At 37.4% G+C, this 27,152-nt stretch overlaps 1 protein-coding gene across 8 annotated transcripts; it reads left to right on the forward strand.

The window, feature by feature from the left end:
- Positions 1-5,496: 5,496 nt before the first annotated feature.
- On the forward strand, positions 5,497-27,152 carry CLK4 (CDC like kinase 4). Of its 8 annotated transcripts, XM_040240403.1 has the most exons (15): positions 5,560-5,665; positions 8,673-8,833; positions 9,633-9,699; positions 12,400-12,458; positions 13,535-13,757; positions 14,825-14,915; positions 15,316-15,382; positions 18,754-18,870; positions 18,963-19,129; positions 19,339-19,433; positions 19,673-19,802; positions 22,569-22,651; positions 25,530-25,609; positions 26,320-26,410; positions 26,496-27,010. In XM_040240403.1, coding segments are annotated over exons 7-15 (906 nt in total). In that variant the 5' UTR covers positions 5,560-5,665; positions 8,673-8,833; positions 9,633-9,699; positions 12,400-12,458; positions 13,535-13,757; positions 14,825-14,915; positions 15,316-15,380; the 3' UTR covers positions 26,637-27,010. The 8 variants fall into 8 exon arrangements, with proteins under 8 accessions (XP_040096335.1, XP_040096340.1, XP_040096336.1 ...); XM_040240400.1 differs by lacking the exon at positions 12,400-12,458 and having other exon boundaries at positions 5,542-5,665; positions 26,496-27,152; XM_040240401.1 differs by lacking the exons at positions 9,633-9,699; positions 12,400-12,458 and having other exon boundaries at positions 5,497-5,665.

Here is a 27,152-nt window from a genome sequence, read left to right on the forward strand (position 1 = left end):
CTCATCTTCACATGACCAGCTTCTCCTCTTCTTTAGCCCTAAACTAAATGTCACATCTGCCAAGAACACTTCTCTTACCATCCTACGCCTACCCAGCCCTCAGATATTCTTTTGGTTTCTAGTTTGTTTTCTTCATAAGATATATAAAGTGTTGAAATATTTATTTCCTTTTTTTTTTTCTTTCCCCACTGGAACCTGAACTCTAAAAAGGTATGTACTTTGTCTTGGGTGCTTTTTGCATCCTCAGCACCTAGGACAGTGTTTGGTATAAGTCGGTGCCCAATAAATATTTTATGAATGAATGAAGGCAGAAAGAATGACTAGAAAAAGGGAGAATGCTCTTGAGAGAAAATGTGAGGATGATCCTAAGGAACTTGGCTCGTTGAGTCCTAAGGATCTAAAAGCCAATAAAAAATTATCTGTGATGAGAAATGATTGGCACCTTCAGAACTGTGAATTCTGATACTAAAATGTAAGTTCTTTTTGTTTCTGCACTGTACCTACCCAAGTATCCTCAAAATTTTAAGCCCATTCCTCATAAAAGCTACATAGTCTTTAGAAAACCAAAGAGAAGAGGTCTGTGTCAATACTTAGCACAAAATGTTATGAAGCAAGGGTAGCTACTGCAGATAATATAGTATACAGGAACTGAGGGATAGAGCCAGGAATGGGAATTTAGAGAGGTGACAGGAAGCTCCAGAGAAGTTAACACCCTCTCTAGAAATCATCAGAATACTCTGAAGGATATTATACTTCCTACAATTACATAAAATATGAACTTGATACTCATACACTAAAATAAAAGGTAAACTCAGAAGATTAGGAGACAAATATATGTATTACACATTTTCGTATATAGGATTCTACAATATTCTTAAGAAGTTTAGAATGTAGGTAAATATATTTTCCCTTCAATGGTTTCCCTGGATAGTTGACAGTTGAGACTACTGGTAGCAGGTGTTGACAAACTAATTTACTAACCTAGGTCCAATGCCCTTTCATATAGACGTAGTGAAAACTGACAATAAGATTGGAAAGATCAGTCTATCCTATTCCTAACACAACCTCTGAATTAAATCATTCTGGCATTCTTCCACTCCACACCTCATATACACGCTGCAAAGTGCATTGTGTATCAGGGGATGTTTCTGGCAGTGTTCTATGGGGCTGGATCCTGCTTCACAGTGTGCTGTGTGAATATCCTCACAACCAATCTCAGGAAATATTAGAAAAAGCTGGGATGTTATCCATCTTCAGCAGCATGGGATGCATGGGAGACCCTTTGTGACCTGCCGCTGAACAGTGAATATGGCACCCTGAGATCTTTGATGACCTTGATGTGCTGGTGATAAACTAACTCATTGTTTCATCATGAGTTGCCTTCAGTGATATATCGTCTTGAAAAGTGGTATTTTTTTAAGGCAAACTCCTTTGGTCTTGCTGAAAGATGGACTCAGCCAGTTTTCCCTAATGGCTAAGTAAAGTAAGTTACTATGTATCAATACTTTGCTATATGATTTGAAGCAGTCAGTAGAATGGGTTAAACACAAGAGCTCTGGAGCAAGTAAAGCCTGAGGTTGAACCTTGGTCCTGGTACTTGATAATTGTGAATGCAAGCCCGTAACCAATGATCACTTTATAGAGCTATTAAGGTTATTAAATGAGATCATGTATACCAAGTGGTTAGCACATAAATAAGTATAAACTGATAGCTAAAAGCACACAAAAACATATAATTAAATATAAATTATCAGTAATAACAACTTAGAAATTATAAACCCGTAAAGGTTTATACCTTTGAAAAGGTTTCTCCATAAAAATGACAAGCTTTTGTTAAACTTAATTTACATAATGATACAGACTTTTACTCTGGAACTCTGCTTTCAGAGATGACTTTTACTTTAGAACTCTGCTTTTCCTATGTCTGAAGTTAAACCTGTAGAATACCTATGCTAGAATATACAATAATAAGAATATTCCTCTGTTTGCTCTTCAAAACTAAGATTTTCTTTACATATGGCTTACCTTAAGATTTTCTTAAGACATACTTGTTCTTGCATTGAGATTAAGATACCAGATTAGACAGTTTTTTCTGGTGTTAGTAGTCATTGGTATTTAGTCGCCAAGTCATGACCAACTCTTTTGTGACCCCATGGACTGTAGCCCACCAAAGGCCTCTGTTCATGGGATTTCCCAGGCAAAAATACTGGAGCGGGTTGCCATTTCCTTCTCCAGGGGATGTTCCCAACCCTGGAATTGAACCTGTGTCTCCCACATGAGCAGGCAGATTCTTTACCACCAAGCCACCAGGGACACCTTGGTGTTAGTAGTAGATTCCAAGAAATTTAGACAGATTTTTTTCATTAAATCCTCTGACTCAACGTGTTCACTTTCCAGGTAACTGACTTAATAGAAAGAGTTAGGATGTCACATAAGATTATTAAGCCAACCAGCAGAGGAATTTGGGGAGTAAATTTCAAACTTTGATTTAATTCAACTTAATTGAGCAAAACCGTCAAAAGCAGCTTTCATAAGCAACCTGCTACTGAGTCGTAGCCACTAAGACACCAAAGGTAATATAAATTAGGTTTTTGTCTCCATTCAAAGCACATAAGCTGCAGAGAGTAACTAGGAGCACCATACATGTAATAAGAGAAATGCTACTCATAGGACATTCTCAGCCTCCTCCTGATCACAATACACTTTCAAATATTAGACCTTAATATTTAAGTGGCACACAAATTTAAATACTCAAAATGACACTAAAACAAGACAGCAACAACTACAAAGCAGACTCTGCTACTGGGTAATGTTTTGTGAGGTCTATTTATCCCTCTGTAGGTGTCCTTCCCACTTGGCTGTCTTTTAACTTATTTATATTGCTGTTTGAGCAAAACTGTGCACTTTCCTGACCACTTTCCTGATCCTCATGAGACAAAGATCTTTCATGCTCCAGCAAAAACGGTAAGTTTTCTTTGGTGCCAGCTTAATTTATGCCTCTGTATGCCTCAAGCTGAGTCTGACTTTACCTTGCAAGATGGCCCAGTCTACTCAGCTAAACATCCTAACTGATAGATGTTCTTGAAACAGTAAGTATAATCAGATGTAGAACCAATACATTTCACTCTATGGGCAAAATTGGTCAGCATATTTTGGTGGCTCCAGGCACACCAGTGTGCCTTGGCCAACTGTTTGAGGGCTTCATCTCTAACTGGAGTACTCAAGAAGAGGGAGATGAGTGGGAACTAATGCAGTTGGGTACAGCATCTTAGAGACAGACATCGAAGGATGGCTGAGATTTAAAATTGTAAACGCAGAAATGGTGGCGATTCCAGGTAAGAAGAATAAAGTTGTCTGTTTCATTCTACAGGATATCAAATTTTCACTTCCAACTTTCTAATTATCTTTTCAACTTCACTTCTTCACGATCTTGACATGGGATACAATCTCCATAACAATTCAGTTTATCCAAAGTGGGTGGCACGTTTTCTATGATATTAGATCATGAAATGGCGTGCCTTCCTTTCACCCAACGAGGTACAAACTCATTCTATTTGGTTTAGGCCCACAACAGTCCCAACTCTGCCCTCTCAGATTTGATTTCTGACTTTCTCTTTTATTCATCTGTTTGTCAGAACACAAAATCCTGACACTTTTCAGCACCAACCCTTCCTGCCGCTTCTCTAGCATCTGTCACTGTCAGTCTTTTTCTCATTTAACCCCTTCTCTCCCTTACTCTGGGCTTCCTGGGCTTCCCAAGTGGTGCTGATGATAAAAAAAAAAAATCTGCCTGCCAATGCAGAAGATGCAAGAGACAGGCGTTTGATCCTTGGATTGGGAAGAGCCCCTAGAGTCGTTGTTGTTCAGTCACTAAGTTGTGTCTGACTCTTTGTGACCCTGTGGACTGCAACATGCCAGGCTCCCCTCTCCTTCACTATCTCCTGGAGTTTGCTCTATTTCATGTCCATTGAGTCGGTGATGCTATCTAACCATCTCAGCCTCTGCCACCCCCTTATCCTTTTGCCTTCAATCCTTCCCAGCATCAGGGTCTTTTCCAATAAGCTGGCTTTTCCAATCAGGCAGCCAAAGTACTGAAGCTTTTAGCTTCAGCATCAGTCCTTCTAATGAATACTGGAGTAGGAAATGGCAACCCATTTTCTTGCCTGGAAAACCCCATGGACAGAGGACTCTGGCAGGCTACGTCCATGGAGTTGCAAAGAGTCAGACACCACTTAACGACAGAGCACACATATCCTTACTCCTACCCGTCCTTACTACCTTACTCTGACACCAAACTTTTGGTTCTCCTCTCCTGATCATTCATTTTCAGGCGTTTTTCCTGCCCCGTAAATGCTCCCCAGGGCTTAAATTTTGACCCTCTTTTCTTACTTAAAGCTCACAATGGGAAACGGTCCAGGAATTCTTACAACTGTGAAATACCTTATTTTAACTGGGCTCACTAGTTCTCATATATTATTCTCCTGGAAACCTGGGTTCGATCCCTGGGTCGGGAAGATCCCCTGGAGAAGGAAATAGCAACCCACTCCAGTACTCTTGCATAGAAAATTTCATGAATGGAGGAGCCTGGTGGGCTACAGTCCATGGGGTCGCAAAGAGTCGGACACGACTGAGCGACTTCACATTCGTACTTTGAATAAAACCCACAGGGGTAAATAATAGGGAAAACTTTGTTAGGGAAACTTTAGCTACCAAATCTGCTCAGGAGGCAGGTAAGGAGTCTCAACAGAAACTTCTCTTTTTGTTGCTGTTTCTCTCAGGAGCAGAGGCCTTAAAAAGATAAGCACCTCTGAGCTTGTTTCCTAGGCTATCCTCTTAATTATCGGAATCCATTTTTAGACAGGAAGTTGCAAGCAGGCTCAACTACACTATCCCCAGTACCAGACTGGACCTGGTTACCGAGCCGATTTGGGGCTTGTCTCTCGAGTGATGATTGTGCCTGAGTTGAGGGATTGAGGGCGGGAGGAGAAGGGGACGACAGAGGATGAGATGGTTGGATTCCATCACTGACTCAATGGATATGAGTTTGAGTAAACTTCGGGAGTTGGTGATGGACAGGGAGGCCTGGCCTGCTGCGGTTCATGGGGTCGCAAAAAGTCGAAGACGACTCAGCGACTGAACTGAACTGAGGTCCTCCGGTAGGCGGAAGGCAAGCAGCCAAAGTGCCATGGTGCGGCCCACTTGGGCGGAAGAGCAGGAAACGGAGCCTTCGTTGCCTCTGCTGAGAGGTGCTGCATTCAGAATAACCCCTCCCACAGCTGCAGACAGGCGCCACAAGCTTAGGGCGTTTCCGCCCAGTTTGACCCAGGTGCTCCCAGAACGAAAACAATCTACGGCGCAGCCTCAACCAAAGCAGGTCTGAGGGCGGGGACTGCTCGGCGGGGAGTGCTCGGCGGGGACCACTGCGTGTGGAGGGCGGGGCCAGCCCTGACGTCACGTGGAACCCGCCCCTTAGGGGTGGGGAGGGAGCGCGGGAGCTCTGTCACGCAGGCGCGTTCGCCTGGTGTGGGCGGTGCTAGAGGCTGCCGGGGGGTTGTAGGGAGACGGCGCTGCCGCCATTTTGTAGGGTGTTTGTCGCAGCTTTTGGAGAGAGAAGACGGCGGTTTGCCGACAATTCTCGGCCAAAGGGCCTTTTGTTTTTGCGGAGGTAAGGCTTCAGGCAGTGTGTTCTGGGCTGGGCGGCTTCCCAGGTTTGTAAGTCTCGAAGCCAGGTGTCGGAAAAACGACGGGATTTGGGGCCTTGGCGACCGCGGTGCGCTTGGGACACAGCTCGGCTTGTGACATTTAAAACCTAAAGTTGCCCGGGCGTCATAGTAGATTTAAAATCTTAGGGATAAAAGGCCTCGGTTCTGCCGCTTGGTTTTTTCAGAGCACCCAGGCCTCGCGCATCATGGCTACTTAGGCCGTGTTTCGTCCCGCCGGTCAGAGTGAGGACCTGTCTTGGAACCCTTCTAGAACCGCCTGGAGCAAGTGTACTCCTAGGTCAAGCCTTCCCCTGGGTGCCTGGCCTCAGCTGTTGGTAGCATTCGGGGATTTTCCGGGGTCAAATCTCTTGAGTGCGCCAAAGGCCCTGGCCAAGTGTCCCGGCGGATAGGCTGGGGCTGTGGACTGGGCGTCTGAGGAACTGCAAGTCTGCGAGTTCAGGTGGTGGAATTTAGCTCGTGCTTATGAGATGTAAATATGGAGAGACTCATCCATTGTGCAAACTGTTTTTAAAGTGGAGCGTGTCATTATTGCAGCAGATTTGCATTTCTGATGCTTTTGAATCACACTGTCTTTGATTACTTAAGCAACCGTGGTATGCTTATCCTGTCCTTTGGAAACAGCACTCCAAACTGACCGGGTCAATCTCCTGATCTCATTTTATAGCTATCTTTATATGCTTGTGTCCCATACATACACCTTCAGGCTTTTTGTTATCAGGTACATCCCTCTTGGAGCCATCTAATCATAACTTTAATCTTTATAGATAATTTAAAGCCGAATATATATAGATATAAAATTGTTGGGTAAAATAGGCGGATATAAGCATATCTGGTGTTTTTTGTATCTGGTGTTTTTATTGGAAGATGTCTGATGATTCTAACATGTGGAATTCTTATTAGTTAGAGGTAATGCAGTAATTCTAGGGGGTTGGGTTTTTGTTTTTGTTTTTTGTTTTGTATGTGAAGGAACTTAATTTGTGTAACCTGGGTCTGGGATTCTTTTCTTGGCCTCCTAAGAAAATAATTCTGAATAGTAGTGAAGGAGGGCTTCCTAACAGATGAATTAAAATGAAAGTAGTGAACTTGGCTAGAGAAATAAAAAACTTTGGCTCTCCCAAGACTCTTATTTTAATATTTGCACATTGATAACTGGTTATATAAGAATTATGTTTTGTTCACAGGTGAGCTAGTTTTGGCTGGCTGACAGTAGAAGGAAAAAAAACTGAAGCATACATGTTTTGCAAAAACTATGTATTAGTCATAATAATAAGCATCAAACATCAGATGGGATTTTGCTTGGTATGATTTAAGAATGCCTAACTAAGCAATTTTAAAGTTCCTATGAGATTAAAATACAGTTGGGGTAATCAGAGGGTCAGAAGAATTCCACTAAAAATACAGTTCTTTTTATGGCTTTTCTGATGGTCTTTTTTGCTCCTTAATTTGTAGTGTGATTTATTTCAGTTTCCCATATTCAGATGACCTATGAATAGGTCAAATCTAATGCTCACTTACCAATTTCCAGTGAGAACCCTAACTAGAGTTTTAGAGCTTTTCTTTAACGTAACCAGTGTCTCGTCTTTCTTTTTTAAAGCAAGCTAAAAAAGAAGCTACATATCAGAAGTATGTGTGATGGGCATAGAATCAGTGAGAGAAGTGAGTTAAAAGATCTGAGTATTAGTGGCTTCAGGCTCTGATGGCATTTTACCTATATTTTCTTAGGAAACACCTCCCAGGAGATGCCTCATTTCAAAATCTTTTTTAAACCATTTGAAATCATGTAAGTTTTCTTACTTGAATTCATTTGCTTGTTACTGAGTCATTTGGTCAAACTGAAGGAGGTTAACTAAGCTGGCTTTGTTCCAGTTTACCTTGTTCAGCTCCTTGCTGGATTGTGAAACTCAGGGCCTTCAACAGAGTTTGGACAGCTGTTAAAAATGAAGGTGCTTTGTGAAAGAGCTAAGATGTGGAGAGGCAGATAGGGATGACTTGTTAGAATACAGATCCTAAAAAACCTAATGAAGTTTGTAGGTTGCTGTCTGATTTCGGTGTGACCATATTCATCCTTACAGGTTCATTTTCTTCGTCATGCCAGATCTACAACAGATACGTTTAATTTTAAGAAGGCTGCAGGATGATCTGAAAATAAACTTGTGGTTAGAAGAAATGAGTTCATAAAATGGCTTTTTATTGCTCTTCAGGTTCTCAGTTGAATACTGTGTTCTATTCACACCCTGAGTTCTATTCAAAGCTGAGAGTCATTCTCAAGATTTAGAGAATGGAACTCTTGAGGGAGCAAAAGGATCTTCATTAGTGGCTCTTAGCTTTAAAACAAAGTCATCTCCTGTATTAGTATCCCTAAGTGTTTCTCTGACTTCAGTTATTTGTGTTACAATGTTTTGCCAAAGGTGCATGATACTTGGTGATACTTGTTTTAAACTAGCTCACCTTTAAAGTTAACATCAATAACTTACAGTTTGATAATAGCAGTAATTTAAGACGTTATTAGTAATTTACCATAGGGAAAAGGTAAGAAAGCTTCCCAGATGGTGCAGTGGTAAAGAATCCACCTGCCAAGACAGGAGACACAAGAGAAAGACTCTAAGCCTGAATCCTGACTCTTTATTTTTAAAATAGCAGTTAGCAAATGTTAGTTGAAGACAAGCACCAAACTGAGAATTTATCCAGAAGAATTGAAAAAGAAAGTATTAAGGTCTCACAGTGTTATCATTTAGTACCAGGATCTGTGTGCCGCTTAGAATCAGTCATCTGACATACCAGTGGGATAGTGCCCCCATGCCTTGGAAAACATCACCTACAAACATCTTAGAACCTCTGCGACCTCATGTCTTGGGTGTTTTTGTGTTTAATCAATATTAATGTAAAGTACCATATTTACTAAACAAGCCATCTGTGATTCCACAACTCACTTTTCATTTCCATTAACAGATGCGGCATTCCAAAAGAACTCACTGCCCTGATTGGGATAGCAGAGAAAGCTGGGGACATGAAAGCTACAGTGGAAGTCACAAACGGAAGAGGCGATCCCACAGCAGTACGCAAGAGAACAGATACTGTAAACCACATCACCAGTTTAAAGAGTCTGATTGGTAAATTACTCTTGAACTAGTACCATTTTAACACAAATAGTTTAAATGATTTGCCATTAGCTTGTATAGCTTTCATCTGTCAAATTGTTTTTATAAATCCGTCAACAAATACTCATTCAGAAAAGATTTCCTGAGTGCCTGTTATATGCTAGACATTACTGTGAGTAGAACAGAGTTCCTACCCTCATGAATCCATTTGGGACGTATGGGAGATAGTTGACTGAGTCTTGCTGCCAGTAACAGAGTTGTGTGAAACGAGACACAAAAGTGGTGATAGGACACACACGAGTGAAGTGGTTAAAGGACCAGCAAGTGCCTTCAATTTGTATGTGAATACTAGGCAGATGTGTATATTGGGCACTTATTTAGGGCTCCACAAATGAGAGAGAATTAAGGGTGGGGAGAGTTACCCAGATTAGAAAAATAGTGTGCCCTGTGAGAATGTTAACATGCTTTTAGGATTAGTTGCTTATGCTGTATTGTAGATAAGACCAGTAAATATATTTGGGATTTTTCGAAGCTTGGCTGTTTCAAGAACCGTTCCTTTGCGTAGGCAGTAGCCAGTAATTTAGGGAAGGGCCCCGATAAAAATACCAAATGGCATGTGTCCTGTTTTAGTGTATTTTTACCAGGTGTAAAATTTGGAGGTAATACATTTATGTAGAATTGGAGGAATTTTGTAAAGTTCCTAAATGATTAAACAAAGCCTAGGTGAGTAGTTTCTTTCATTTTGTCCTCCATTAATTTCCCTTTCTCATTTGTTTTTGTTGGTTCTATGTTTTCTCCTTGTTTTGTGCAGATGTTCCATTGGGACTGTTTGCCAGATTGCTTTCTAAATTAGCCAGCTGGGGTTACTTTAAAAAACAGTATGTAATTTTTTTCCTTTTCCATGCTAAAACAGACCTGTTCGGCAGAACAGTGAGCTTATTGGTAATCAATGCAGACTAATCGTTCTTTACATTCTATGAAGAGAAAAGAGAATCTCTGCCAGGATTTCAATGACCTGAGCTAAATTAATGTACTATAGAGAATAGCTGTATCCTATATTAAATACAAAATACTCTAAGGCATAACGTCATAATATTAATTATTCATAAGTTTATTCGTTATGTAGGTAAAAAAGAACTGGTATGATTGATGAACAGTTCATTTATGTTATAATTAACTGTATAAACATGATTGTGTAATAACCGCTAGACTAATAGTTTCTTCTTGGCACCAGAGATGTCTGGTGGTAATTACTTTCCATAATCTGGAGTAGTCTAATAGTTTTTGTAAGATTCAAAACTTTACAAGAGTGTTTTTTAATAAAATTACTGAAAAAAATCAAAAATACAGAAATGTATGAAGGTAATTTTGATAGGATGCTAATCTCCCATTATTTGGATATAAAATTATTTCTGATTATTTTTTAAAATACTTATGTGTACAAATCTTTGCCTCTGGTATTTCTTGCAAATAGATTCTAAGAAGAGACAGGACAGTTGAGACTGTGAACTCTTAGAAGACTCTTGCTACATATTCATGTATTTTTCCAGAAAGTTTGTACCAAGTTATATTCCCTACAACTTGCTCCTTCATTCTCTCATCAGTCTTGGTTATTTTGAAATGCCAAGAATAGTGTTTTGTTACAATTTGAATTTTTAAATTTCTGTTGAGTTTGTCCTCTGTCATATATTTACTGACCACTGAACATTATTTTTTTTAATTGTAGTTCATTTTGAACATTATTTTTGTATTCTTAGCCTTTTTTTCTATTAAAGTGTATTTTCCTTACTGATTTATAAGCAGTTTTATTGTATATGAGTTATCGTACCTTTTTTCACATATATTGTGAAGTGTCTTTATTTTCCTGATTCGTAAGTAGCCTGTGAATTGCCCGTTTTCTACAGGCTTGATCGGTTAATTCTGCACAGGAAAACTGATGTAGCTGTGAACACTCATTTTGTATCCTTAAATGTCTTCCTGTAACCTAGAGCTGTCGTTGTTTAGTTGCTAAATCATGTCTGCACTCTTCTGACTGCAGCCCTCCAAGGCCCCTCTGTCCATAGTATTTCCCAGGCAGGAATACTGGAGGGGTTGCCATTTCCTTCTCTAGGAGTTCTTCCCAACTTGGGTATTGAACCTGTGTCTCCTGCATTGGCAGAGGGATTCTGTATTGCTAAACCGCCAGGGAAGTCCCTGTAACCTAAGAGTGTCAAGCCTTACACAAGTGATTCTCAAACTGTAGTGTGAATAGGATCACTTTGGAGGTATGTTTAAAATGTATATTACCAGATTATTCAGTGAGCCTTACCTGAGGCCAGGGATCTTCGTTTTAAATAATTCAGTCTTTTGATATTGTTAATAAACCATCCTCTGAGAAACGCTGTTTTAAGCTCTTCAGGCTGGCATGCAAGATTCTGGATGATCTGTTCCCAGCTTATTTGCTTATGCATCCCTATTTGAAAATTGCTCTTGCTGAAATTATTTCCTAAGTAATATGTAGACAAACTCATCTCTGAGCCACTGTGGTTAAAGTGCTCTATAAATGTAAGATGGTAATTGCCATTTTTGTCCCCTCTCATTTCTCTACTTTTTACTTTGTCCAAATCTGATTTCCCTTTAAGATGTAAATCTTCTCTTTTTCATGAGATTTTCCGTGACCGTTTTAAGCATTTTGAGATTTTTTTTTCCCCCTCTGTGACCCTGAGCACTCATATACAGGCTTTTGGCATTTCCTGCATTGTTGAGTCATTGTTTGTTGGCAGAGATTTTTGCCTTATATATATTTTTTATCTCCCACAGGACCTGTGTGGAAATAAAAAGGAATGAGCATAGCCTCATTAGTCTTGGCTATTTTGAAGAACTATAGTGAAATATTCACTGGGTGATTAGTGAATATTTTTAGAAATGAAATCAATCTGTTCATCCTGTTCACTCTGTCCATGTAGCCTTTATAATTCTGTAGATTTTGTTTATGTAATCTCTAAGCTTTGGTTGTTACAGGTTGAAGAAGTCCTCACCTTTTTAGTTTATTCTCATGGTATTACTTCACCCTGTGTGTGTTATTCTGAAGATTATGGTTATCAGCATCTCTAACCTCATGCACCAGTCCAGCTAAAGATAATTAGTGTTAGTTTTTTTTCTGATAAATTTTGGCCTTTTATGGGAAGGATGCCGTATAGGATTAAACAGGTGTGCCCTTCAGAGTATAGTAATGTCTAGCTTGATGTAGATACCATGTGGTTCCAAGCAACTGATAGACGACCTAAAGTCTTACCCTAACATCCTGAATTGTTTCTCCAGTGGCTAGAACTTAAGACTGACACTGGAGAAAGGGGAAAAGGGGTTTCTGCATCTCCCCAGCCTGGATTTGATGCCAGCTCTGTTGAGTAAGAGTTTTAGAGATGCTTCTCCTTTACTTCTGCCTAAACCAGCTCCCCTGTGAAAAAGAATGACAGCATATTCTGGGGAAAAGAAACCTATTGGTGAGGGCAATCTAGTCAACATCTGTCACTCCATTGCTTGTTAGGATTATTTTAGCTGATGTGTCTGACTGGGCAGGTGTCCCCTCTCTCCCTCAGTGCTCCATCTGCATCCCTCTTGAAGCTTCACACTCTGTTGAAGAGGACTCTCATCCCAGGTAGAGAGGGGGATGGGAAACTGGGCCAATTGAATGTGTGTTTTTTTCTTTCCGTCAGATCAAGCCTGCTTAACTGAAATCCATTTACTTCCTGAGGCCCATGGCCTCTGAAATTTCTCGCCAAGTTTTGTTTATGCATTTTTGCATTTCTTATGGGACAGGGTCCATATCTTTTATCAGATTTTCAAAGGGATATGTAGATTCAGAAGTTAAGCACTGTGGTACCAGGTGATGCTATTTTCCCTGAATTCTTGTTTATTTCTCACGCAGGAATGACAGGAAATTCGAAATGCACAGGGAAGTAGGGGGTTGGGTAATCCTAGGCAAGCAATTACAAGAGGAATATATTTTAGATATCTTTGGCACAATGAAGCAGCCTTCTAAAACTGTGTTGTCTATTTCTTAGAGGATATAGGAAGCTCGGAATAGAGAAGATGTGATAGGTGAGTTGTAAAATTGGTGCACACAATAGGATTTAGAATGTGCTTTTCAACCATAGCAAATCGTTTTCCTTCTAGGGATCTCGGTTTAGCCATCTATAAAATGAAAGGGCTGAAATATATTTGATTATAGCTCTGATTCAGCTTTCTTGAGAAAATTCTCTGTGCCAGAGAAATCTAAAATTCACTTACATTAAGAAAGGAATCCTTTTTTGCCTGTCTCGTATTGTGTATAGTTCTGAAAAAAGGAAGAGAGCTTAGTTACAGATGGGTATATCCTAAGACTGATGAATTTCAGAAGAGCAGTTTTGTGAATTTTCTTTGGTCTTAACTTTGACCAGAAGATAAAGGGACTCTTAAGTAAACACTGAATATGTTGAATGATTTGACTCAAATTTTATTTCTTGATAGTAGTATATGTACTACTTGTACTTGTTGGTTATGAACACATTTACTTGTTGGTTAAAGTAAAATTATTTAAGTTTTATGAGTTAAGTATAAATTGATCCATCAGTTTGTACTTTTTTCTTTTATTGAGTTAGCTGTTTAAACCAGCAGTACTTGAGAGAATGTTTTATTTTTAACCATACTATTCTAGAATGGAGTGTAATTTTTAATACTTTAATGTGTTTGCAGTCATTATTTAGAAGCAAGGTCCTTGAATGAGAGAGATTATCGGGACCGGAGATACATTGATGAATACAGAAATGACTACTGCGAAAGATATGTTCCTAGACATTATCACAGAGACGTTGAAAGCAGTTATCGAATCCACTGCAGTAAATCTTCAGTCCGAAGCAGGAGAAGCAGTCCTAAAAGGAAGCGTAATAGACACTGTTCAAGTCATCAGTCACATTCGGTATGATTCATTTTGTTTTTATTTTGGGTGGATACTTACTTGTCTGTAAAAGCTCTTATTGGGCCAGTAGTTCGGAAAAGTTTATAATACTGTATGAATATAATTGTGTTTAAATTACTTGAATCCTTAAAGGAAGTATCAAAATTCTTAAAACTAATCTGTATTTATTGCTATTAGTTAGCCCTCATTTACCTACATTTACTCATTTTCTGTAGACCAGATCATGAGTTTCATCATTTTAATATTAAAAATATTTTTATGCTTTATATAACAATCTTATGAAAAGAAAATGCACCCATCTTTTCTTTCAAACTTTTTTTCTAAAAGAAACCTATTTCCCAATACTTGGAAACAAATATAGAAAGTTGCACTGGTGGATACTTAATCCTGAATATAATACAGTCCCATAGCGCAGTGCATCATTGTTGCAATTAGTTACGTTGGAGTTCTGAAAGTGGGTGCCGAATGGGAAATTAAATGTCCAAAAAGCCTGTTCTTTTTTTTAATTCACATAAACTGAGTTAATTATTTTCCTTCCCAAGTTTTCTTCAGGACTAGCATTGATTAGATTGAACATTGAAATTAACTAGCCTTTATTGTCACCTTATATTTTAATCATGTATGTTTAAAAATATTGCTAAATAATGAATTGGTTGAACTAATATTGACATTTCAAAACATTTTTCTGACAAACTAGACATCCCAATTCACAGCATATGCTATTTTATAACGAGATTAATAGATCATGACATTTGCATTCTTTAAATTTCAGACTTCAATTAAGTCAGTATTTTAAAGAGACAATTGTGTTGTTTTTTTTCTATTGCCACTTTAAGTATCTTATCTGAAAATCTGTTCCTTGCCATGTTTTTCTTCTGTAACATAAACTGTGCCCTGTGAATTTCTGGGGACTGAATTTGAAATTGCTCCTGCCAACTGTTCGTGGCCTGGTGCTTATCTGAATGCCTGAATATCTCCCCGCTGAATGAATTGCGTATTCTGCCCTGAATTCACTCTGATATATTGATTGGCTGGACGATCTTGGTGCTGCCCACTTGCCGTTCCAGAAGAGCCACCGAAGGAAAAGATCCAGGAGTATAGAGGATGATGAGGAGGGTCACCTGATCTGTCAAAGTGGAGACGTTCTAAGAGCAAGATGTATAGAATATTTTTCAACACTTTTTAAACTTTGCAGACAGAATAATCTTTTTAAGAATAGTTTGTCAGCGGGGGGCTAAAGAACTCTTCATTGCTTTTTTGTTTTGTTTTTCGTGGGTTTGTTTGTTGTTCTTTTGTATTTCTTCTTTTCTATAGAGTTTAAATATTTCTACTCTAAAGTTCCAAAATAATCAGTGGAATTTGAGATTAGAGCAAGAAAGATAGCTCTGTCTGAATTGTTTTTGTAACAGCTGAAAATAAAATAATTTTGAGTGCTGAAACCTTAGTTATGCTTTGATAGAGATCATTTGAAAATATTCCACACTTAAGCTTTCATTGTTTGAATAACTGACAATTTGTGCTCAGGTACTTATACTTCTTTCTCCCCCCCTCACTTTAGATGAAATCGTGGACACTTTGGGTGAAGGGGCCTTTGGCAAAGTTGTAGAATGTATTGATCATGGCATGTAAGTTTGTATTTTCTTTTTTAAATATTCTAATATTTTTGGTGGGGAAGGATCCGTAATTTGGATGAAATTGAATTTAACTGGTAGCTATGTGTTTCCTGGTAGGTATAAGTATTCAAAATTTCTTTAACTGTGAATGATTTATTTACCATGAATGTGAATTTTGATCAGGCATGTTGAACATTATCAGATGGAGTCAATTGAAATTAAAGTGAGTGTTCCAGTGAAGAGTTTCTCAGAACGTAGGCCCTTAGCTTTCTAAAAAAGATTTGGAGTGCTTTACCCCACTTCTGAATTGCAGAGACAATAAAGCATGGCTAATCTTGGTTCAAAAACCTTTATTTCCAAAATATATTATTTGCACGTTAGGGTCAGCTTCTTAAACTATGAAGAAATTACTTAAAGCCTACAGAATAAAGTTCAGATTGGGTTATACTAACCTTTTTGTTACTTGATCCTCTCTGCTTCATTTTTCATGTTTTGCCCTAGAATATGTATTCTGTGGTTGCAAGTTTTTTTGTAAGTGAAACTTGTAAAACTGTTGAGTGAAAAGTGCACATTTTTAAATTGACATCTAACTTTGTCATCATAAAATAGTTGAGGGTATAATTTCCAGCTTATTTTAAGTTGATTGTTTTTTTGGTAAACATGTATCCTTACGTTTGGCGGAATGTAAGTACAATAGCTTCATACTTCCTGTCATCCAGGAACAAACTTTTCTTGACTACTTAGAAATGCTTTTTCCTTGAACTTATTTTTACTCCACTTTTCATAAAGAACATTTTTCTAAATGTCCTGTTTTATCACCTTTTTCTCTCTACCACAAAAATGTGAACATAAAGTAACACTTTAAGATATTTTGAAATACTTTGACTTCGTGAAAGTGTTAGTCACTCAGTTGTGTCCGACTGTTTGTGACCCCATGGAGTGTAACCCATGAGGCGCCTCTGTCCATGGAATTCTCCAGGCCAGGAGAACTGGAGTAGGTAGCCATTCCCTTCTCCAGAGGATCTTCCCAACACAGGGATCAAACCCGAGTCTCCTGCATTGCAGACCAATTCTTTACCATCTAAGCCATCGGGGAAACCCCACTTTGATTTATCAAGGTTCCTAAAATAATCCAAAGAATTCCCATGTATTCTTCACCCAGATTCCACAAATGTTAACATTTTATAGTATTTACTCTTTCATTTTCTATATTTGCATATTATATGTATTTTCAAATTTTGTCTACTAATTTGCAGGTTAGATTCAGATTTCACTAGTTGTCCCATTAAAATTTTCTTAAAATATCTTGAGATTCCAAACTTGAGTATTTGAGACATTCCAATTAATAGTATTCAATTTGATCAAGTACACAAAGGTCTGTTGCAGATTTTGATACTAGACCTAAAATAGGTTTCACAAGGTGGCTCAGTGGTAAAGAATCTACCTGCAATACAAGAGACCTGGGTTTGATCCCTGGGAGAAGATCCCCTGGAGGAGGAAATGGCAACCCATTCCAGTATCCTTGCCTGGAATATCCCATGGACAGAGGAGCCTGGCGGGCTACAGTCCATGGGGTTGCAAAGAGTCAGACACAGCTAAGCACTCACCACGCATGGTTACTACAGTAGCATTAGCTAACACTGTTACCCATCTTTCATTTTTATAGCTATTAGCCCTTAGAAAACTTGGCTGTACAGTTAAACAGATGAGACAAGAAGTTTTGTCACAGCAGTTTTATAGTAATTCTTTTTTTAAATCCATTTATTTTTAATTGAAGGATAATTGCATTACAGTGTTGTGTCACTTTCTTCCATACATCAACATGGATCAGCCATAAGTATACATAATGTCTTCTCCCTCTTGAACTTCCCGCCCCATCCCACCCTTCTAGATTGTCACAGAGACCCCGGTTTGAGTTCCCTGAATCCTATAGCAAATTCCCACTGGCTGTCTGTTTTACATATGGTAGTAATTATGTTTCCATGCTACATATAGTAATTCTTTTAAGCCTTGAGATATATATATCATAGATTTTATAATCATCAAAATAATTTTTGAATGATTTACCAGCCTATAACTTCATTAGGGCCTTCTTAAGCGAATTGGAAAGATTTGCTGTCCAGCCACTAGAAAAATTTGTTTGCCTCAAAGATTTTGTTTTTGTTTTTGTTTTTGGACATCCTAGGGCGCATACCTTGCCATACTAATCTTCACATCCTTGAGATTTTCTTTTCTAACATGAAAAGGCTGTAGTGAAGAAAACAGGTTTGAATGCTGGCTTGTCTTCAAAAAGGTCAGCTTATTAGGAAAGAGGACAAAAGGAAGTTGCAGATTTGGAAACCTTTGTCCTCAAAATCATTCAGAGTTGTATCTTTGGCGGGGCGGGAGGGTGGCGGCCTCACACAGCTTGCAAGATCTCAGTTCATCATCAGTGATCATACCTGAACCCACGGCAGTAAAAGCCTGTGTCTTAACAACTTGACCACCACTTCCCTCTATACTTTGTAGGAAGTATTCCTTGGTGCCTCAGTTGGTAAAGAATCTGCCTGCACTGTAGTAGACCTGGTTCAGTCCCTGGGTGGGGAAGATCCCCTGTAGGAGGGCATGGCAACCCATTCCAGTATTCTTGCCTGGAGAATCCCATGGACAGAGGAACTTGATGGGCTATAGTCCATAAGGTCACAAAGAGTTGGACATGACTGAAGCAACCTATCACACACATGCACATGGATGCCCCAGTCTAAAGCACACTGCCCTAGATTGTAGCTGTTTCTACCTATTGGCACCCCTGAATGAACTAAACATTTTTTCAGCTTCATGACTTAATGATGGTGTCTCTCTGCTGGAATTTTTTCCCAAATCTGATGAATTGACAGTTGTCTTTCAGGGCTCAGTTGTGTGTCTCCTCTTTTCTGAAGATGTCTAAACTGCCCTAACCCCAATCAATAGGTTCTTTCTTCTGTCTACTCCATGTCAAGCACTTGTAACCTTTATGATAAGTTGTTTGTGTCTGTCTTTTCTATTAAACTGAGATACATAGGACAAGCCTTTTTTAATCACTAATATCTGTGCACCATCTGTCACAGTCTCTCTCAGTGAATGACCAAATGCTTTCAGCAGTAGTATATTCTATTCAAGGTTTATATTTTTATCCTCCTCCTCCAAAAGGGGAAAAAAAATCTCAGTAAATTTAAACTTTTGGAAACAAATATTAACATTCACAGGTAGTAAGAGAATCATCGCTTCATGTAAAGTGAATTTTGTTTGAAATGTTTTTAAAAAACATTAATATAGAGCTGCTATAATATGCCCTGAAAGATTATTTTAGGACGCATGTCTTCAACCACCTCCTGTACATTTATCATTTTCATTTTGTTTCTAAGGGATGGCATACATGTAGCAGTGAAAATTGTAAAAAACGTGGGACGATATCGTGAAGCAGCTCGTTCAGAAATCCAAGTATTAGAGCATTTAAATAGTACTGATCCCAATAGTGTCTTGTAAGTATAAACTTGGAACTGTGATCCATCACGTTACATGAAATAGTCAAAAGTTCTAGGAACTGAATCATTTTTATTTTGATCTGTTTTAGCCGATGTGTCCAGATGCTAGAATGGTTTGATCATCATGGTCATGTTTGTATTGTGTTCGAACTCTTGGGACTTAGTACCTATGATTTCATTAAAGAAAATAGCTTTCTGCCATTTCAAATTGACCACATCAGGCAAATGGCATATCAGATCTGCCAGTCAATAAATTGTAAGTACACTTTGTTAAATTTTTAAATACCAGTAAATTAAAGTTTTTATTATATAAGTAACATATCAAAGCATTGTCACTGAAACTGCACCTAATACAAGTAAAGATGAAACTGCTTTTGATTCCTACGTCTATCACCAATCCTCCCATCCCCCAATATAGATTAAATTTGTCAGTGAAACTAATAATGTCTTTTTGTTCTTTTGTAGTTTTGCATCATAATAAATTAACCCATACAGATCTGAAGCCTGAAAATATTTTATTTGTGAAGTCTGACTATGTAGTCAAATATAATTCTAAAATGGTAAGTTTTAATTTCAGTAGTTATCTTTAAAATTAATTTAGCTTGATACGATGCTTGGATGGGAAATTTTACCTCTAAGACTAATTATATCCTGGTGTTTAACCCAAAAAGGGTAATCCTTTGCCTTTCTCATGGGGTTATATTGAAAATCAAAAAGGCAATTCATGGGCAAGCCTTTTGGAATAGTGCTGTAAAGTATTTTATATATTGATCTTTGTGTTTACTCAACTGTTTTCTAGAAACGTGATGAACGCACACTGAAAAACACAGATATCAAAGTTGTTGACTTTGGAAGTGCAACATACGATGATGAACATCATAGTACTTTGGTATCTACACGGCATTACAGAGCTCCAGAGGTCATTTTGGGTCAGTAGACACCAGACTTCTGATGCTTTAATTAAAAAAGATATTTTTGTTCTCTACAGCTTCTATTGTGGGGGGCCACGTAGTGGGTGGATAGTTGTGATTTTCTTAGCAGTGTACAGAAAATGTTTTCTGTTTCCATAAAAGCTGTCTGGTCATTGCTATAATTATTTTTCCTAAGTGGGAATAATATGATACCATCTGTAAAGATATTCCAAGTGGTCATTATTTTTTAACAAGTCCGTCTTACGTGATCATAAAAGAACAAGTTCTGTTGGCTTAATTACATCATATTGTGGTTTTTGAAGTGATGGGAACACCTATTTTTGTCTCATCACTAAAGCTTGGTGCTGATGAAAATGCTGAAGATCTAGTGGGCAGACATCTGTATGCAGGGTGGATGATAAGAGGGAGCTTAGGGAAAGAGCATCTTGTGCCTCAAAATTTATAAGTTAGTCACCAGGTCACGTTGATAGAGCTGGGAACTCAAAGACGGCTTTGAGGAGCTTGGAGACTGGGGAAAATTCAGATCAGGTGACACTAGGAGATATAATAGTTAAATGAAATAACCATAATACTTGGCTGAATATAAGTTTCAGCTGAGGTTGGATAGTAAAAACATTTTCATGGAATCACTTTTTACCTTTTTGTCCAAGAAGACTGGTAGTTCAGAATAGGAGTATGAAATCAAGCTAATGATGTTTATCTGAGTAGAGGATTGGTAAAAGGGTAAGGAAATTAAAAATATTTTATAGAACTAGCCAGTAGAACTTTCCATGATGATAGAAGTGTTACATCTGCACTGTCCAATATGGTAGCCATTAGTAGCCATAAGTAGACTACTGTGTACTTGCAGTGTGTCCAGTTAATTTAAATTTTAGATTTAAATAGTGATGTGTAGTTAGTGGCTACTACATAGGACAGTGCAGGTTTAGAGCTTGTCTTTGAGATTGATGTTACTAGGATTTCTGCTTAGTGTGATCTGAAAAAATCTGCTTCTGTTGCAGTAGTTTAGAAAGTATGTTCATGGTTGAGGACTGAAGGCTGCAATGAAGGTAAGAGAGAAGTGTGTGGAAAGAGATGTGGATGGAGAGGTATTTTCAGAGCTTAAGAAGAGATAAACTTGCTGGAACTTCCCCAGTGGTTAAGTGGTTAAGATTCTGCTCTTCTACTGCAGTGGGTGTAGGAAACTTGAGATCTTGCGTGCTGTGCAGTGCAGCCAAAAAATTAAAAGAGATAACTTGCTGTGTGTTATTAATTTTAAGAAGTAGATTTTTTCCCACATTTTAACATATGGGAGAACACAAAACAATTGCCCTTTTTTCCTTTGTTATTGGTATGTAAAACGGCAATGTATCTTACACTCAGTTAATGGCCTTTTCCTAGGTTGGGTAAGATATAGTGATTCTTGGTATTAATACAGTCCCATGGGTGGCCAGGCTGTAAATAGTTGATACAAATCCAAAACTGGGGTTCTTGGTCTTCAGGAGAAGAAATGAAGAAATGGAAAGATTAGAAGCATTCATTATGTGTTTGTGTGAAGTGTTACTTCTGAAGATAAAGGCAGAATTAGATTGAAGAGAAAGATGTCAGAGGAAGACAGTTGATCTTACATCTTGGGTGTTGGTAATAAACAGAAGTTGGGAAATTCTGGTAAAACTGAATGATGTGAAATTCCAGAGTGTTAGAGCTAACCCATAACAGAATGAGATGATGTACAGTGGTATGCTACAGAACGTTACGGTCATTTGCTAGAAAGCTGGACTGGGAGAAAGTGATTGGAAAAGAAAACTTTCATCTTAGGTCCAAGCTCTTAATCATTTGCAAATTTTTTATGTATTACTGTAAGTAGAAACAGGCTCCATCTTCCATTTGTTCAAATGATACGCCCTCTGAGGGTTAACAAAAATGACTAAAGCATAACTTCCTTGCATATATCGTTCCTTCCTTTGTCTTTAAATTCAGTGATATTACTAGAAAAAATTAAAATGTCTTTTAAAGTAGGTTTTTAGTACACTATTGTTGTATTAAATACTTAAACTTTGAAAGAGGAAAACATCTGTGTGGTTTCCTCTTTTCTTTCTAATTAAATATAGACTTAAGGCTAGGTGTCTTTTTCTTTTTTGAATAATACTACTATTGAGAGTTCTGAAGGAGAAAGTATAATATAGATCATGTATAGACAATCTGAAAGTACGTATATAGATACCTCTGTGTGAACTTTTAAATGACTGTGTAATTCTGCTTATGGGTGCTTAGAATATCTGTAATATCTATTATATCTGTATCCATTATAATATCTATTATAATTCCTACAAATTTATGTGGTACAGTATTTCTTTTAATGGAAATAAGAAATGCAGATATCAAGCTGATAATTAATAGGGGGTTAGTAATTGCATTCTGAGGATAATTGTTGATCTATATTTGCATTAATAAAATGTAAAATTTCATAGAACAGCCATGAACTGGATATAACAGAGTTCCTCTTTGCATAAGCAATTAAAAGACTATGAAACATTTGGCTAGTCTCTTGTTTTACATAAAAAGCCTATTCCCCTAGGTTAAAATACTATAATTTGATATAAGGATGTGGAGGACTCAAAGGATACTGAATAATGTTTGCTATAAAACTAAAAACGTAAGCTGTGGATTTACTATCGTTCTTCTAAATGGGCTATATAAAGAGAGCACCTACATAGGAAAAAATTTAGTGTATTAACAGTTAAATTGTTACATAATAAAATGCTTGGTTTTGTTTTTAAATAGCTTTAGGTTGGTCTCAGCCTTGTGATGTTTGGAGCATAGGTTGCATTCTTATTGAATATTACCTTGGTTTCACAGTCTTTCAGGTATGTATTTACTAAATGTTATTTACTAATTCTTTGCTTTATATATGTATGTATGTATTTTTGGCTGCACTGGGTCTTCATTGCTATGCACAGGCTTTCTCTAGTTATGGTGAGCAGGGGTTCCTCTAGTTGCACTGCACTATAATGAGCTTTAAATGTTAAAGACCTGTTGAAGTTTTGGTTTCTGTTTTGAAAAGTTGCCATTGTGTATCAGTATTCTTAAGATTAAAATTTGCATATGCAAAATAGTCATCCTCTAAAACCATAATGGAATGAAATACTACTCAGTGAATGGTCATAGTTCATTCTGCATGTGATTGGAGATTTTAAACATATGGTTCCTATTGAATATGAAAAACATGGTTCATGTGAACGTGATCCATTTTTTGTGTGTGTGACATGCTTTCATAAATTTATATTAGTGTAACTATGGTCAGTTTTCATTCAGTTCTGGTTATGTTGCACTTGAATTCAGAAACAGTACGTTGTATTAAGCATCTGTGACACTTTAGGCACATTTCTAAGCACTACATGTACAAAAATGAAAAGACAATATCTCTGACCTCAAAGAAGTCATACACAAGATAGATAATGCAAGAACTGTTGAGTATAATGTGCTATTTGTTAAAATGGAACATTGTAAAAAGTGTGGTGGAAACCCAGAAACAGTGCACAGTTAAGTTTCCTTAGAGAAGGCATCACTGAGGAGAGTAGAGAGTTTAATCCACGCTATGAGGAGGAGTAGGAGTTTGTCATAAAGCTAGAGTGTGTATGGTGGCCATATCAGGAAGAAGAAATTGTGTTCATAAATGCAGCGGGCATACAGAAAAGAATGAATAGTGCTATCAAGTGTTTCGGATGAACAGGAAAATAGTGTCAATAGGCAAGTACTGACACTTGTAGTGTACTCATTTGCCATAGAAAGATACTTGTTTTATCCTACAAGTCAGTTCAGCCCCTCAGTCAAGTCTGACTCTGTGACCCCATGGACTGCAGCATGCCAGGCTTCCCTGCCCTCCTGAAGCTTACTCAAATACATGTCTATTGAGTCGGTGATAAAATTCAACCATCTCATTCTCTGTCATCCCCTTCTGCCTCCAGTCTTTCCCAGCATCAGGGTCTTTTCCAATGAGTCAGTTTGCTGACCCTACAAGTCAGTGGTTTCCAGATGCAGACCGGTCTAAAATGAAAATGATTTTGTACAGTTGCCATTCCGGCTTTCAATTTGAAATTTTCCCTCCTTGTTTTTTTTTTTTTGGTGGGTTTGGTTTGGGTTTTTTTTTTTTTTTTTTTTTTTTGGTATTAAAATGTCCCTTTTATGAGATGATAATAGTTATTTTTAAAAAAATAAAAGTCTTTACTTGGCAAAGTAAAAGGACAAAAATTTTATTTAGGTCTCCACATTTTTTCCTCATAATTTTACTTAATGTCTGAAAGCTCAAGTGGTGTAACCATTGAAGAACTTGAAATAGGGTTATAATATGATCAAAGTGTGTTTTGCAGGGTGAGGGCTGTTAGGGAGTTCCTGGCTAATTCTTTCAAGGTTGATTTGAGGTTATGACAGTGCAGGATGAGGAGGAAGCTGCGATGAATTAAAAGTCATTTAGGTGGCTGTTGCAGAATACATGTGTTTACTGCTGTGGGGTACTTCATGCTTTTGTCTGATCTGTAGTGAGCTTGTTAAAAGTACTCTATAGATAAGCTTGATATCTAGAAAGTAGCTATTGTGCCATTCCTAGGAGGTAGTGTCTGATTTTGTGGTAGTAAGCTGTAGGGTCAAGGGAAAAGTTGAGCATAGTGCATGCTTTCTTCATTCTGACATAAATTTTTCAGATAGTTTTGTGGTTATAAATCACTGGGATCTTAAGCATGGATTATTAACTTCGGTTTGAGATTCGGTTTATATTTGGATTCCACCCTCCAAAATGTCTTCAGCTAAGGTGCTTTGTGAAGATACGGAGCTTGTATTATTTATTCCTGTCATGAATTAAGAATATCATTTTGAGAGCAGTGTGCTAGGCACAGTAGTTAATGAGTTTAAAAAGCATTGCTCACAGACTGCTCTCCAGAGCAGAGGTTGGCAAACTATCCTGCCTGATGTCTGCTTTAAACAATGAAAAAGAATATGTGATAAAGACCATTTGTGACCATCCAAGCCTAAAATATTTGCTATCTGGTCCTTTATAGAAAAATTGCCAGCCTCTGCTCAAGGAGTGTACGGTTTCAGCTGTCAGTTTAACAGTTTATTTGACTTTAGCCAAAACTCTGTTACTATGTAATTTAAGAATAAAACTTTTTCACTTGGGTTCACAGCTCAAGTTTCCTCATTTATGAACTATATAATATTGAGCTAGTATCTTAACCTCTCTGAAAGTCATGTTCCCACATACTTAGTTCTAGGTTGTAAGAATTACTAGGATTGTATTTTTATTATCTAGGATTAGGAAGTGTTACAAGGTTGCTATCCATTCAGTAAATGGAGGTTAGTTAAGCAACTGATAAAATGAGACAGATTTTTGGTAATCTTCCCAGGCATCTTAAACACTGAAATAAATACAAATAAATAAGGAATAACTGTTCAGTTTTACGTTAAACAAGTTATTCAAACTTTGTAAATCAACTCTATGGCAATAAAATACATTTTAAAAACCTGTTCACCATCTGCTATACAGCCCTTACTGATCCAATTCAAAAGACTTCAATTTTACTGGGCTTGCATTAGATAATACAGCTCATGCAATTATAGTCCTCTGAAATGGAGTGTAATATGAATTGTATAATTGGCTAACCTGGTCCTTTTACAGAAGCACTGTTTTATTTCCCTTTATTGCATGTACAGAAATGTAAAGTGCCAAGTTTCTTTTTCCTGCTTTTTTAGACTCATGATAGTAAAGAGCACCTGGCAATGATGGAACGAATATTAGGACCCATACCAACACACATGATTCAGAAAACAAGGTATGTTTGCTAAGGTTATAGCCCTTGGATACATACAGTGGCCTGTATTCACACGACAGAAAATCCATCTTTGTTTGTTATTGCTTATTCCAGAAACTTGTAGATTGTGGATTTTTTTCATGGTCAAGTTTTTTGAAAAGTAATGCAGTGTTTACTTTGTGATCTAGGAAATGAAATGGTGTCTTTATATTCAGGCTAATCTTTGCATAAATGTTTTCCTAGGTCAATACAAAAATAATACACAGTAGTAAAAAGACCTTGATTTTGGAGTCATATCAGTCTTAAGTTTGAATTCCACACTTTTGCCAACTAGCTGTATGTTTTTGGACAAGATACTATATAAGAGGTTTCAAAACATAGCTTTACCACAAGTCACCCATAGAGTTGTTAAAGATTTTCAGTCTCATTCCAGATCTAATGACATCAGAATTTACACAAATGGTTATAGGAACCTGTTTTTAAAGCTGGCATTGTTATACATGTGGTATTTGGGAACAACTTAGGTGGGATACTAAAACCTTATAGGGTACAAGATTAAGAAAGATATAATTTAAGGTATCTGATAAATGTTGAGATTTTTAGAAATGTGTGCTTATGTATATAGAGAGAGCTGCTTATGGTTCAGGGTTCTGTCTGTTACCCCTGTTCTCTGGTGAGGGCAGGGTAAGCATGTGAATCTTTTTTAAAACTGAGACTTCTCTTTCCTGTAGAAAACGCAAGTATTTTCATCATAATCAACTAGATTGGGATGAACATAGTTCTGCTGGTAGATATGTTAGGAGACGCTGTAAACCGTTGAAGGTAAGAAAAAAAAGATAAGTGGTTTTTTTTTTTTTTAACTTTTAAACTACTTTTTAATGTCCTTTAACATCATTTTTCTCATCAGGAATTTATGCTTTGTCATGATGAAGAACATGAGAAACTGTTCGACCTCGTTCGAAGAATGTTAGAATATGATCCAGTGAAAAGAATTACTCTGGATGAAGCATTGCAGCATCCTTTCTTTGACTTATTAAAAAAGAAATGAAATGGAAATCAGTGGTCTTATTATACTTCTCTAGAAGAGATTACTTAAGACTGTGTCAGTCAATTCAACATTCTAATATTTTTGTAAACATTAAATTATTTTGTACATTTAAGTGTAAATACTGTATGTTTTGTATCAATAGCATAATTATCTTATTGAGCAAACATGGTCTTGATAATGAATGAAATATAAAAGCCAAAATTAATTTTCCTTTTTTGAGATTAATTACCATTTTTAAAAACCTTTGGAATATCCTTTGTGTCCAGTGATAATTGTGATTGACCTTGTGTTTTGTACATGAAAGTTGACTCTGAAGTGATTTTTTTTTTTTCTTTTTTTGAGTAAAAGAAAATCTTGACTACTTCACTCTTAAATGACTATACCTCACACTTAATTTTTTTTCTGTAGTTGTTGAACAGGTAATAAGTATTCTTAATTCTCAGTAGGCAGATACTAGAAACCAGATCTGATAGGAAATGTTTGCTGTTGAAATTTCATTAAATTTTAAGTACTGTG

The sequence above is a fragment of the Oryx dammah genome, unplaced genomic scaffold (genome assembly GCF_014754425.2).
Source record: "Oryx dammah isolate SB20612 unplaced genomic scaffold, SCBI_Odam_1.1 HiC_scaffold_5, whole genome shotgun sequence".
In the NCBI taxonomy this organism is placed as follows: Eukaryota; Metazoa; Chordata; class Mammalia; order Artiodactyla; family Bovidae; genus Oryx; species Oryx dammah.

Excerpts from the sequence above, each read along its gene's own strand:
- CLK4 (XM_040240400.1), top strand. The coding sequence starts at position 8,731 with ATGAAAGCTACAGTGGAAGTCACAAACGGAAGAGGCGATCCCACAGCA. Across the intron at positions 18,871-18,962 it reads ACTGATCCCAATAGTGTCTT|CCGATGTGTCCAGATGCTAG; the intron begins GTAAGTATAAAC and ends GATCTGTTTTAG. Across the intron at positions 22,652-25,529 it reads TTGGTTTCACAGTCTTTCAG|ACTCATGATAGTAAAGAGCA; the intron begins GTATGTATTTAC and ends CTGCTTTTTTAG.